The sequence below is a fragment of the Sus scrofa genome, chromosome 6, assembly GCF_000003025.6.
Source record: "Sus scrofa isolate TJ Tabasco breed Duroc chromosome 6, Sscrofa11.1, whole genome shotgun sequence".
Classification (NCBI taxonomy): domain Eukaryota; kingdom Metazoa; phylum Chordata; class Mammalia; order Artiodactyla; family Suidae; genus Sus; species Sus scrofa.
In genome coordinates, this window is record NC_010448.4 from 42,549,183 (window position 1) to 42,563,450 (window position 14,268).

Below are 14,268 nucleotides of genomic sequence, written 5' to 3' on the forward strand. Positions count from 1 at the left end.
CGACCTACACCACAGCTCACGGCAATGCCAGATCCTTAACCCACTCAGCACCGCCAGGGATCAAATGCGTATCCTCATGGATCCTAGTCGGATTCACTCCCGCTGTGCCATGCTGGGAACTCTGAGTCAACACCTTTATAATTATCTCATCATCTATGAATATGGTACACCTTCCCACCCACATCTTCTCCTATGTCCTCCAACTGAATTTTCTCCATAAAGATTGCAGGTCATACATTACTTTCATTAGAGATTATTTCTATATTCTATATATAGTTGCTCCTGCTGCAAATGGGGCCTCTTATGCCCCTGCTGTGCTCCCCTTAACATACATCCGTTTTATTGAACTACTAGAGAGGAACATGCGAAAGGGGCACAGAAAAGAAGTCAGAGTCCTAGCCATGTCATTTCACCTCTCTGAGCTCCCGTCTCAGTCTGTGGAATGCAGAATATGAACACCAGTCTTGCAGGAGTCCCAGTTACATGCCACCTTCACTAATTTTGCCATACTGCACACCAATGTACCACCTCTTACTGCGGACCCACAGAGTGCCTTTGCAAGTAGAAAAAGGTACCCCATCTTCCCAGTCCTGTGTGAGGACGTGTGGCTTAGTAAGTAGCTCACAGGCTATATATTAGCCCAGTTTGCCAACACCTCCCTCCCCAGGGCTGGGCACCTGTGCAAAAAATAACCTTCACAATTGTACACAATGGCTCTACCATTAATATTTGACATTTTCCTTTAAACATCTACTCCCATTGAAAATTTAGGGGGTTTTTTGTTGTTGTTGTTGTTGATTTTCTTTTTTCTCATTTTGCAGCTGCCCCTATGGCATATGGAAGGCTAGGGGTTGAATAAGAGTTGCAGCTGCAGGCCTACGCCGCAGCCACAGCAACACCAGATCCAAATTGTATCCACGACCTGTGCCGTAACTTACGACAACACGAGATCCTTAACCCACTAAGCAAGGCCAGGGATTGAACCCATGTCCTCATGTAGACTATGTCAGGTTCTTACCTGCTGAGCCACAATGAGAATGCCTAAAAATTAGTTTTAAAAGAACCCTTAATACTACTTTAAATGGAAAAACAGTATCACTTCCCATTAAGATAGTCTTAAAAATTATAAAAACAACTGATATTATTTAAAACGTGGCCGCCAAAAGTTCTGAACTTGAGCCTGAGGCCTCTTTTCTTCATTAAAAAGAGAAAATTGGCACCTATTAAAGAGCATCAAGGGGCGTTCCCATCGTGGCACAGTGGAAAGGAATCTGACTAGGAACCATGAGGTTGCAGGTTCGATCCCTGGCCTCGCTCACTGGGTTAAGGATCTGGCATTGCCATGAGCTGTGGTGTAGGTCGCAGACAAGGCTTGGATCCGGCACCGCTGTGGCCCTGGTGTAGGCCGGCAGCTGTAGCTCCAATTAGACTCCTAGCCTGGGAACCTCCATATGCTGCAGGTGCAGCCCTAAAAAGCAAAACAACAAAAAAAAGAGCATCTGACAGAATCAGATGAATGAAATATGAGTGAAAAACTGAATTACTTTCTCATTATGTAACAATGTCCCAAAATGGCTCTCTGGGAAAACATCAGAACAGTATATGTTAGTGCCTTATAAGTTTTATCCTTTATGGCTAATGTTAAAAACAGCCACCATTTGAGAGCATCCTTGGTCCAGGCACTGTGATAACTTCTATACATCCTCATCTCGTTTCAATGCTCACAACAGCCATAGGTACCATTAGCCCCATATCACAGATGAAGAATCTGAGGGTCAGCGGGCCAACTTGAGGTTAGAGAGGCCTCAAGTTAGAGGTCCGATTTATTCTAACATCCGTCCCTTTAACCACCATGCTCATAATGTAAAATAAATATGCCTGGATTAAGGGTTATTTCATGAGCCATGGATGCACAGACTCCACACTTCATTTCCCCTAAAGAAAAAGTTCCCATGACAGCCAGCCAGCCACACAGGCTCCACATCAAATTCCCTCGGTCTGGGCCGGCCTGAGCGGTCTTGGCTGCAGGCCCTCCTGGGAACTGCCTAAAGAAGGCCCCTGAGCATCCTGCAAATCCTCTTAGGGAGAAGAGCCTAGCATGAAAATGGCTCCATATAATCCCTCTCTGGGCCCCAGCTCTGCAACAATTCAGATATTTGAATTGCTGAATTCAATAATTACTGGAGCCCAGATAATCCTTTGATGAGTCTCTACCAGAACAATGGGAGAATATAATTTTGCTGGGACAGAGGCACAAGAAAACATTCTTCCTGATTCCTGACACAGATGGTTCAACATGTCTTGGAGAAAAATGGCGGGAGAAATAGGATGCGATATGGACAGACTAAAGCTAGGAAAGGGACACTCTTGCTGCTCCTTGAACAAGATGCTGGCAGAGCACCAACCACCCCTGCGCCCAAGATGGAGGTGACAAGGACGGACTTTGATGGAGGAACTAACAACCTACCTGGGAAACAAGCAATGTGCACCAGAAGAGTGAAAAAACAACCAGCACCACCCAGAACAGTGCCAGCAGAGGTAAGGGCCACACAGAGAAGGGAGCAGCAAGGGTGGGGAGTGTGGGAGGCATTCTTGGCAGTGACCAGAGCAGGGCCAAAGGGTCAGGGAGCAGGAACAGGTTTCAGTGGGCACAGAAGACTCACGAGTAAACTTTTTTTGACTAGATGAGAAACTGAGTTCTGAAAAAAAATAAGAATCCAATAAAGTGCTCAGAGAACGGCAGCAAAAGGAAGCAAAGGGAATGTTTTGTCGCACCAAAACATTCAGTTCAAGGGACCACAAGGGATTAATCTCCAAAATACACAAACATCTCATGCAGCTTTATATCCCAAGAAAACATACAGTCCAATCCAAAATGGATTGGATCTAAATAGAAAGATCTAAGACCGATGGCCAAAAAACAACAAAAAGATGCTCGACATCACCTTTTTTTTTTTTTTTTTTTTTTTTTGGCTGAACTCATGGCATATGGAAGTTCCGGCGCCAGAGGTGGAATCAGAGCCACAGCTGTGATCTACACTGCAGCCGCGGCAACACCAAATCCTTAATCCGATAGGCCATGGTGGGAACGCAACATCACTAATTAGTTAGAGAAATCCAAATCCAAATTACCATGAGGTATCAACTCACATCAGTCAGAATGGTCATTATCCAAACGTCTACAAACAATAAATTTTGGAGCGGGTGTGGAGATGAGGGAACCCTCCTACCCCGTTGGTGGGAATGTAAATTGGTGCAACCACTATGGAGGTCAGTATGGAGGTTCCTTAAAAAATTAAATATAGCCCCTGAAACCGAGTCCCTTGGCTGAGTTTACGATTAACATCTCTACCCCAAATATTCCCTTTCTTGCTCAACACCTGTTCTCTTCAAGACTGAGGAGTTGCAAAGAAAAGCGGGGGCGTGGGGGGCCTGTAACCAAGCAGGGCCCTGTGAGTTTCCTGGACACACAACTTTTCTGGATCCTCCATGTCTTGTTTTTAGGGAATAAGCCTCAGCCTCCATGACTTTCCCTGAGTTGCAAAGGGCAGTTGCACATCAGGGAAGGGAGGGGATGCAGACACCAGGGAGGAGCTGTCAAGAGACAATAGCACAGCCTTGGGGCAGGGTCCTGGTTCCTCCTCGAGGAATATACAGAATATATTTAAGGCTTTCTGCAGAGCTAAAACCCCCAATAAAAGGAAGAACTACCTGATGAAGCATCTTCTTCCTGGGAAGGAGAAGGACCACCAGAACCAGTCCAGGGGCCACCAAACACCAGCTTTGAAAGACAATACGCACTTGCTGATTTTGATCCTTATCCTTATTTGAGGCCCTATTTTCCACTCCTCAGACTATAAAACCACCTCATAATCCCTTCCAAGGGAGGCACAGTCTTTAAGGCATTAGCCTGCTGTGGCCCCCTTGGCCTGGCAAAGCAATAAAGCTGTCTTTTGCTCCTTCATGCCCCGCCCTGGCAAAAAAAAAAAAAAAAAAAAAAAACTAAATATAGAACTCCCATGTGATCCAGCAATCCCACTCCTGGGCATATACCCAGACAAAACCATAAATTGAAAAGATACATGCACCCCAATGTTCATTGCAGCACTATTTAAAATAGCCAAGACATGGAAACAACCTAAATGTTGCCAAGAGATGAATGGATAAACCAGAGGTGGTACATATATACAATGGAATATTACTGAGCCATAAAAAAGAATGAAATGTCATTTGCAGCAACATGGATTGACCTAGAGACTATCATACTGAGTGAAGTCAGTCAAACAAAGACAAATATTGATATCACTTATACATGGGATCTAAAATATGACACAATGAACTTATCTATGAAACAGAAACTTAGATTTTTAAAACTGTGGGAGACTGCTGTATAGCACAGGGAACTATGTCTAGTCACTTGTGATGGAACATGACAGAGGATAATGTGAGAAAAAGAACATATATATGTGTGTGTGACTAGGTCACTCTGCTGTACAATGGAAATTAACAGAACATTGTAAACCAACTATAATGGAAAAAATCAAAGTCATAAAAAAAACTGTGGGAGGGAAGGAGGATTTAGGAGGTGGGAATAACATATACACACTACTGTATAAAACAGACAATAACAAGAACCTACTGTATGACACAGGGAAAACTACTCAATAGTTTATAATAATAACCTGTACGGGAAAAAAGAATGGGTATACGTATAACTGATTCACTTTGCTGTACAACTGAAATCAATACAACATTGTAAGTCAACTACAGTCCAATAAAATTTTTTTAAAATATTCAGTTCAGGGGAGTTCCTGTCATGGTGCAGTGGTTAACGAATCTGACTAGGAACCATGAAGTTGCGGGTTCACTCCCTGGCCTCACTCAATGGGTTAAGGATCTGGCATTGCTGTGAGCTGTGGTGTAGGTCGCAGACGTGGCTCGGATCCTGAGTTGCTGTGGCTCTGGTGTAGGCCGGCGGCTACAGCTCCGATTGGACCCCTAGCCTGGGAACCTCCATATGCCGCAGGAACGGCACTAGCAAAGGCAAAAAAAAAAAAAAAAAAAAAAACTCAGTTCAAATGTGTGAAATGTATAAACACACAAGATTCTCAGCAAGCACTGCTGGTAAATGAGATGGAACCAGAGGATTTTTTTCAGTCCAAGTCATCTGCTTTCTCTTGGACATGGGTCTCCTAGTTGCCAAGGACTGAATCCTCTGTCCAGGAGTAGGGATTCAAAGAGCTCTGTCGAGGAGTTCCTGCTGTAGCTCAGGGGAAAAGAACCTGACTAATATCCATGAGGATGCAGGTTCAATCCCTGACCTCACTCAGTAGGTTAAGTATCCAGCGTTGCCATGAGCTGTGTTGTAGGTCACAGCCATGGCTCAGATCACGAGTTGCTGTGGCTGTGGCGTAGGCCTGCAGCTGTAGCTCCAATTCCACTCCGAGCCCAGGAACTTCCATATGCTGTGGGTGCAGCCCTGAAAAAAACAAAACAACAAAACAAAACAAAGAGCCCTGCCCAGCACTGTTCTCAACCTTTCTGTCCCAGTGTTAAAAATATGAAATAGGAATTCCCGTCGTGGCTCAGTGGTTAATGTATCTGAACCACGAGGAGGCGGGTTTGATCCCTGGCCTTGCTCAGTGGGTTAAGGATCTGGCGTTGCCGTGAGCTGTGGTGTAGGTCGCAGATGCAGCTCGGACCTGGTGTTGCTGTGGCTGTGGCACAGGCCGGCAGCTATAGCTCTGATTCGACCCCTAGCCTGGGAACCTCCATATGCCGCAGGTGTGGCCCTAGAAAAGACAAAAAAAAGAAAGAAAGAAAGAAAGAAAGAATGTTTAATGCGAGAGCTGAATCCTTATATAGGGGGTACATGCTTAAAAATAATTTAACATTCCGACAAGTTTATCTGCAAGAATTGGTTTCAAAATAACATGCAAAGGAGCTCCCGCTATGGTGCAACAGGATCGGCAGCATCTTGGGAGCACTGGGACCTGGGTTCAATCCCCAACCTGGTACAGTGGGTTAAGGATCCACTGTTGCCGCAGCTTCAGCTTAGAGGCTGCAGCTTAGAACTAATCCTGGACCAGGAGCTCCATATGCCACCAGACAGCCTAAAAAAAAAAAACCATGCAAAGCAAACTGAACTTTTCTTATAAAATTGGAAAGACGCGTGAACCCTCATATAAAACTACTTACCAAAAAAAAAAAAAAAAAAAATTACACCCCTGCCTAAATGCATCTGATAGGATGATGTATAGAAAATCCAGTGAAATTAGTCATAGATACCAAATACCCCTGCACATGAGTTATCTGAGGTTACTTTCAACAGGAGAGCCGAGCAAGGCCTCAAACCAACACTAGGCTTTTTCTGAGGCAGTGTGCACATTCGTGGTTTTGTGGTCTTCAACCGTCCAGCCAGCCCGGATGAGTCTGGGTGGTCAGGGACCATCTGGTGACATCGTGCAGCCTGGCTCAGCAGAATCCTCCCAGAGATGGACTCTCTGCCAAATCTCACTGCTGTGGCTGCTTCTGAACCTCCCAGGGCCTGACCAAAGACCCTGATCAGGCATCTTTCTCAAGCAATGGGCAAGACTCTCCAGCTGGCTTAATGTGTGCTTCAGAAGGAAAAGGTAGGAAGGGAAACTTTCTATGCATTGATGTTTTTTATTTATTTATATATGTATTTATTTCAGAAGGAAAAGGTAGGAAGGGAAACTTTCTATGCATTGATGTTTTTTATTTATTTATATATGTATTTATTTATTTATTGCTTTTTAGGGCCACACCCACAGCACATGGAGGTTTGCAGGCTAGGGGTGGAATCAGCGCTGCAGCTGCTGGCCTATACCATAGCCACAGCACCTTGGGATCCGAGCTGCATCTGTGACCTACATCGCAGCTCACACCAACACCAGATCCTTAACCCACTGAGTGAGGCCAAGGATTGAATCTGCATCCTCATGGATGCTAGCCCGATTCATTAACCACTGAGCCATGACAGGACCTCCAAGGGAAAACTTTCTATGAATTGATGTTTAATACCAAATGGAAGCAATCTGATGATGTAACCTATGGTAATAGGGTCACTTGTGTCCTTCTGGCCTGTAACATCTATGGTTCCTGTCCCTACATCTCTCACAGCTCTTCTTCAAAGCACTTTGAAGCCTGGCGGCCTGGCTTACTGCAGGCATGCAGTAACTGTGGTGCACTTGAACAAAATGAGAGTGAGGTGCTGGAGAAAGATCCAGCTCCAAGAGGGGTCCTCTCTCACAGGAGCTGGGAATCCACTGCCTGTAGGGAGGGGAGGGTCGAGGGCTGGCCCCAGGCAGGCACACAGGTACTGAGCAAGAGCCGTTAACAAATGGTGTGCTCAGACCTGGCTAAGCACAGTGAGGGCTGGAATACGGAGGGTCACAGGAGAGAACACCTCCAGGCTAGAAGAGGGGTGTGACCACCCAAGGGAGCAAGGGAGTTTGGAGGAGCACAAGTGCCCCTCAGAATGCCACCCCATCACCCTGTTGCTGGAACTGGAGGGGAGATATTAGCACCCTGCTCCCTGCCAGTATCCTGGGCAGGAGCTCCAAGGACCACTTATTTCTTCCTTTTTTGTTTTTTTGTTTTGTTTTGTTTTGTTTTGTTTTTTTGTTTGTTTGTTTTTTTGCTATTTCTTGGGCCGCTCCCGAGGCATATGGAGGTTCCCAGGCTAGGGGTTGAATCGGAGCTGTAGCCACTGGCCTACGCCAGAGCCACAGCAACGCGGGATCAGAGCTGCGTCTGCAACCTACACCACAGCTCACGGCAACGCTGGATCATTAACCCACTGAGCAAGGGCAGGGACGGAATCCGCAACCTAGTCAGATTCGTTAACCACTGCGCCACGACGGGAACACCCCCCCCCCTTTTTTTTTAAAGGGTCACACCATCAGCATACGGAGGTTTCCAGGCTAGGGGTGGAATCGGAGCCACTGGCCTATGCCACAGCCACAGCCACTCCGGATCCTTAACCCGCTGAGCAAGGCCAGGGATCAAGCATGCATCCTCATGGATACTAGTCGGATTCGTTAATCACTGAGCCACGACGGAAACTCCCAAGGACCACTTACTTCTGAGCGTCTCTTGAATGTGAAAGCAACCTCAGGACAAATCAGGTCCAATTCTTCGGGTCTGAATCCTTTCTAAGTCTATCATCACATGGTCACATTCCCCTGCTCCTCTAGGAAAGGATGAAGTTACGGGACACCAAATGCATCCTGACACTTCATACACAGAGGGAGACAGACCCCTGACGGAAATACCACCAGAGGCAGACATGTGAAGCCCCAAGCCCCAGCAGCTGCCCTCATGAGTGCAACACAGTCCCAGTGTCACCAGGAGGCACAATCAGGACCTTGACCAGGGGCCCTATGCAGACACTACTGCTGCTCTCCCAGCAATACCAGCAGGTGGGATTATTTCAGGTGACAAGCCAAGGTGAGGAGAGCTCACCCAAGGTGTCTCCCCAGCTTCAGAGCCCCAACCATTTTCCTCCTACTAGAGCCTAGAATAAATATCTACTCCCATTCCCATCCTGCCATTCCCCCTCTGAGGGCTACAGGGCCTGCCTCCTGACCCCCAGGAAACCTGTCCACTTGGAAGACAACAAAGTGAGCTTTCCAACACTGCAATCTGTGCAGGAGTCTTCAGACTTCCCTTCCACTCCCAACCAAATGAACTCTCAACTTCTCAGCCTGGCACAGAGAACCTCTCACTCCTGGCCTTCTGCCCGCCTCTGCAAGCCTCACCTCCCTCAGCTGTCCCCAGAGCTCCCCAAAGAGACAGGCTCTCCTTCCGTCTACCCATTTTGTCCTAAAAATGACTCTTCCTCTGTCAAGGCCCCATTTGGCCCATAGATGCCTGAGACCGTCCACCGCAAAGAACGGCCAAGTGGAGTTCCCTTGTGGCGCAGCCAGTTAAGGATCCAGTGCTGTCACTGCAATGGCTCTGGTCACTGCTGTGTGGTGGGTTTGAGCCCTGGCCCCAGGACTTCCACATGCCTCAGGTATGGCCAAAAAGAAAAAAAAAAAAAAAGGGAAAAGAAAAGAAGAATGTCCAAGGGCCAGAGTACCACCTAACCCTGGCCACAAATTGCCATCCAAACAACTGATTAAAGGACAAACTGCTGAATGAGAGTGAGCCCTGAGCCCAGCACTCTGGACTCCTACGGCTACCTCAACACCAGGCTGGGCAAGGCAGCCTAAAAACATAAATATCCTGCTAATGATCTGCTCTTCTTTAGGGCTGGTGGGAGAGTGCATTTTTTTTGTTTGTTTGTTTTGGTTTTTTTGTTTGTTTGTTTTTTTGCTATTTCTTCGGCCGCTCCCACGGCATATGGAGGTTCCCAGGCTAGGGGTCGAATCAGAGCTGTTACTGCTGGCCTACGCCAGAGCCACAGCAACGCGGGATCTGAGCCGTTTCAGCAACCTACACCACAACTCATGGCAACGCCGGATCCTCAACCCATTGAGCAAGGGCAGGGACCGAACCTGCAACCTCATGGTTCCTAGTCGGATTCGTTAATCACTGAGCTACGACGGGAACTCCGAGGGTGCATTTCTTAATCAAAATAGAGGCTTCTCTTGGAGTTCCCTAGCATCTCAGCCAGTTAAGGATCCATAGTTGTCACTGGTGTGTCTCAGGTCACTGCCCTGATGCAGGTTCCATCCCTGGCCAGGAAACCTCCACGTGCCAGAGGCACAACAACAATAACAAACACCTTTCTCCCTGAAATCCACAAACCTGGAAAATCCCAGACCACATGGCAAATTAGTAGTCCCTACAGTCACCCCTGCCCATCATTCCCTGAATATCCCAACTCCTCAATGAAGAAACGCTTCTTGCTCTGGTGGTCCTGCACCGATGGGGAGTGCCCACGTCCCCATTAGTGGCCAGAGCGGCATGGCCTGGCTGGTGCGCCTATGGGCAATCCATTTTCAACGAAAAGAACTGAAAAGATTCAGAGTCTGGAACACCTCAGGGTGGTTAAGAGTTTTCCTGTAGTAATCTTTACCAGGCAGGAAGAGGAGACCCCGCGCCATGAGGCAGGCAAGCAGGGATACCCTCCTCTCTCCCTCGCGCTTTCATCATCCCAGGTACCACAACTGCCCGCGGCCCGAGGTTCCGGACCCCCACCCACGGCCTCCCATCCAATCGCCCGGCCAGATCTCCCTTAAACCACAGACGCCTCCAGAGAGCGACAACCCTGCCCACGGCCCCCAAGTCTGAGCTCCCGGGATCCCGGATCTACGGACCTGTCCTGAAGACGTGGGGTCAGAGGGCGCATTCTTCGCCAACCCCACCCCTTCCTTGCCCCGCAAACATACAAGAGAGGCAGAGCTGCGGACGGGACGAGGAGAGTGCGGAAGGGCAGTCCACCGGACGACGCGCCGGGGCTTTGGGGGCTGCCAGCAGAGCGTGGGGCGCCGGCGGAGGAGAGGAACGAGCCCCTCCCCCTTCCCGCTCCGGGGCCCCGCCCGGCCTCCGGGCCCGGAGGCGCAGCCAGCCGGAGGGAAGGGAGGCGCGGGAGGAGACAGGCAGGAGGACACTTACTTAAAAGGCTACATAGTTTCACTTTCTGCCCTTCCCGGAGCGAAGCCAACACCTGCCGGCCCCTCGGTTCGGACCTCAGGGACCACCACCCAGCGCCACGGCTCTGCTCCACCGCCCACCCCCTTACTACGCCGTTGGGCGGGTCCGCGCCTAAGGCCCCTGGTCAGCCCAATGAGAAGCCGTCTTTATTCAGAGTGACGTGTGCGCAGAGCAATCACTGAGTCCGCCCAGCCGGGGGTGGAGCTCACCTCGGCTCACAGCACTTCCTACTTAGGCTGGACAAGCCCAGAGCCGTCGACTGCGCGTGCCCGGAACGGGAGGGGGCGGGGCCGAGAGCAGATCTGACACAAGAGGTGGGGCCCAAGCTCCGCTGCGGGAAAGACGGTGGAGCCGGGACGGTGAGGTCCGGGAGCCGTCCCGCCCAGGTGACCACCCTTTACTGCTTGCTTTGGAGGATAAAGGTGCCCAGTCCTACGAGGCATTCCACTCTCGTCGCTGGCAGGGTCTAAGAGTCAGAGTCCCTGAGTTCTAGCCCCTTCACTTGCATTAACGTCGCGTGACCTAGACCCCCCCTTTTTAAATCTGAGCCTCAGTTTCCCCTTCCGCAAAATAGAAGAGGGTTGGATCTGTCAAGTGCTAATATTCCAGACCGTAATGGGGTTCGGAGAAGGGGGAGATGAGGGGCCTACACGTGACCTCCCCGCGTGGGGCCCCGCCTATCCCTGGTCCCGGGGATGGAAGCGCCTAGCGAAGACCGGCGGGGTGGGCGGATCCTAAGAAACCCGACCCGGCCGCCCTTAGCAGCGGCTAAGGCGGATCGCGAGGCTCCGCAGCCGGCTAGCCCTGGCTAGGGTACTGGAGGAGGATGGGGACCGCAACTTGGACTTCGCAGGTGGCTACTATGGAGGCGATGGCTGCGCAGAGATTGGGCGTGTAACTAGGAGGGCACCTGGGGAAGATGTAGCGGGCGGTAGACTGCTAACAGGGCTCCCTCTCCGCGCCAACCCGCAGAAGCGCACGTCGTGTGTCCTGAGTGGCTCTGTCGACCGAAGCTGCCGCGCCAAGCTCCCCTCAAGCCATGAGGAGTGCGCGGGCCGCCCGGCCCGGAGACGCCGTCGGGGCTGGCTGCGTCCTGCTACGGTGAGGACGTGAGGCTGAGAGGGGCGCAGGCGGCTGGGCTGCGCGGGAGAGCAGCGCCATGGCGAAGGAGGAGTGCAAAGCGCTACTGGACGCGCTCAACAAGGCGACCGCATGCTACCACCACCTGGTGCTGACCATTGGCGGCTCAGCGGACTCGCAGAACCTACGAGAGGAGCTGCAGAAGACACGACGGAAGGCGCAGGAGCTGGCGGTGACCATCCGCGCCCAGCTGACTGCCCCGCTGCGCGACCGGGGCCTGGGTGCAGAGGAGCGCGCCGAGTTCGAGCGCCTCTGGGTGGCTTTCTCCGGCTGCCTGGACCTCCTGGAAGCTGACATGCGGCGTGCGCTGGCCCTGGGCACCGAGTTTCCTCTGCACGCGCCGCGGCGGCCGCTCGTGCGCACCGGGATGGAAGGCGGCGCGACGGGCGTAGCGGCGCGCGCCCTGAGCGTCCGCAGCCTGCGGCACGAAGCGGAGCGGGACTTCGACGTGGAAGACCTGCACCAGCTGGAGCGGGAGATCCTTCAGGTGGGCGAAATGATCCAGGACATGGAGATGAAAGTCAACGTGCCCCGCTGGACCGTGCAGGCCCGGCAGGTGGCGGGCGCCGAGCTCCTCTCTAGCGCTAGCGCGGGCGTGTCCTCTGTGGGCGGCGTGTCCGTAGAACAACGCACCGGGCCCTGCGACCTGAGCAAGGCCCTGGCTGCCACCATCTTCAGCGCCGTGCTGCTGGCGGCTGTGGCCTTGGCCGTGTGCGTGGCGAAGCTGAGCTGACCTGCACCCGACGGCCCCCCGACGCTACCGCTCCCTCCCTGGAGGCACCCCTCCAAGAACAACTGCGACTGCTAGGACTAGGGGTGGGAGTGGGATGTGGCATGTTTCAGGAGAGCTGTTCTCGTGCCTATACGTGTAGGTATAGGCACGTTTCAAGCACACATTTGCTAGGACAGAACATGGCTTCCTCTTGCTGGCCAGGGAAGAGTTAATTTTGCGCGGGCCAGCAGGGCATTATCGCTAATGTATGCAGGAGCTTTATCCTCTATTAATAGAAAACCGTCCACAGTGACCCGAGATTCCTCCAAGTTAATAGGTTACCGCCTGTGCTGCTGGGGCGTGTTTACACTGAATCTGGGCTTGGTCCTCTCGCCCCTGTCAGTGATCCCATTCTCTGAGTGGGGCAGTTTGGGGGGAAAAAAAGGGTGAGGTGAAATGAAGTGTTGAGAAGGTGGCTATTTTGGTGTGTGTGGGTGTGTGGGTGTGTGTGTGTGTGTGTATTGGTTTTGTTTCCTGGACAAGAAACAAATTGCAAAAAGATGTAAGCAGTTGTTATTACCTTAATCCTTTGGAGGGCCTAAGCTTAGGAAAGTGTGCAAATAGAAGTTCAGGCAAAATGCTTTCCAATACACACTTCTGCACACAGTTGCCTGTTGAAGAGGGCTCCGCCCAGTCAGCCTGGGAGGGGCTCAAGCTTTGGGAAGGGCCACAGGCTGTCTAAACAGGCACTTTCTCCTTGGCTGGAACTTATTTTTGTTCCAGAACTAGACCAGAGTTTTTGATCCTTCTTTGGGGGAGGGCTGGGGAATCCTCTTTGGAGCCCTTAATCCTGTCTATCCCTTGGAATTTGCTTGCTGACCCGTAGCAGAGCTGGCTTTGGAGGGAGCTGCACAGCTTCCTGACCCTGACACTGCCCTCTGAGAGGGTCAAGTGGCATCACTGGGCACAGAGGTTTTGAGCCAGTTAGCCCTGAGACTGGGTTAGTATGTAGCAGCTCTAACTTCAAATGTAAGAAGTTTAAAAAAAAAAAATCATCGTTTGAAAGAAAAAGCACATTTGCACATTGTACACTTACTGTCAAACCTGATTTTTATAAAGGACATTTGGCCACAAATTCATGCTGGTGCCAAGGAATCAAACATAGTGTCTTTACTTATATACTTAGGTTACTAAGCCTACATCTGCATTTATTTTTAAAATTGATCTTCCTGAAGGCAGGAGATCATAGCATAAACTGCTGAAACCACAGGTGTAGTGACAAGTTAAATGGCCCCAGCCTCTTCAGGGCAATAAATAAGGAAATGTGGAAAACATCTTAGATCCAACACTGGAATTTGCCACAAACTCCAATCTGTGATCCAGAGAGAGCATTGCTAGGGATGTAAGGCTGAGAAAACAGATGCATTTAACGCTAATCGTAATGTGGAATAAAACCAGAGGCTGGTTTGGCTAAAAAACGACAAGGATTTTTTTTTTTTTTTTTCGCTTTTTAACCCCCGAAGAGAAAAATGGACCAGGAGGAGGGAATTGGCAGTTTGTCACAAGGGCAGTTTGGAAGGCCAAGGGGCAGAAGCAATGAGCAGCAGAAATGCCGCCTGGGCACCCAGTCCTAAGGGCCACCCTCCTAGCTTCACTCACCCACTCCCACTCCTCAGCACAAATTCCAGTACTCCAGATAGTGAAAGCACAGCATCTGTTTGTGCGTTCCTGTGATAAGGAGTTTCAAAGACCCACAAGGTCTTAAGCGGATTAAAAGTTCTACCGCAGTA

At 50.4% G+C, this 14,268-nt stretch overlaps 2 protein-coding genes across 5 annotated transcripts in view; one reads left to right on the forward strand and one right to left on the reverse strand.

Moving 5' to 3' along the window:
* The window catches only part of ANKRD27 (ankyrin repeat domain 27), a 58,760-nt gene extending 48,016 nt beyond the window's left edge, over positions 1–10,744 (reverse strand). For 3 of the 4 annotated variants that reach the window (XM_021094270.1, XM_021094271.1, XM_013988549.2), the window contains exon 1: positions 10,588–10,744. The gene's annotated coding sequence lies outside the window, so the exon portion shown is untranslated. Of the gene's footprint in view, positions 1–10,289; positions 10,561–10,587 lie in introns of those variants that run through there. The other variant, XM_013988550.2, reaches the window with a different exon arrangement.
* On the forward strand, positions 10,877–13,997 carry RGS9BP (regulator of G protein signaling 9 binding protein). Its single transcript, XM_021094272.1, has 2 exons — positions 10,877–11,012; positions 11,599–13,997. The coding sequence occupies exon 2, from the start codon at positions 11,786–11,788 to the stop codon at positions 12,497–12,499; it is 714 nt and encodes a 237-aa protein (XP_020949931.1). The 5' UTR covers positions 10,877–11,012; positions 11,599–11,785; the 3' UTR covers positions 12,500–13,997.

What these genes read in the sequence shown, in the direction of transcription:
- RGS9BP (XM_021094272.1), top strand. Translation starts at nt 11,786, where the DNA reads ATGGCGAAGGAGGAGTGCAAAGCGCTACTGGACGCGCTCAACAAGGCG.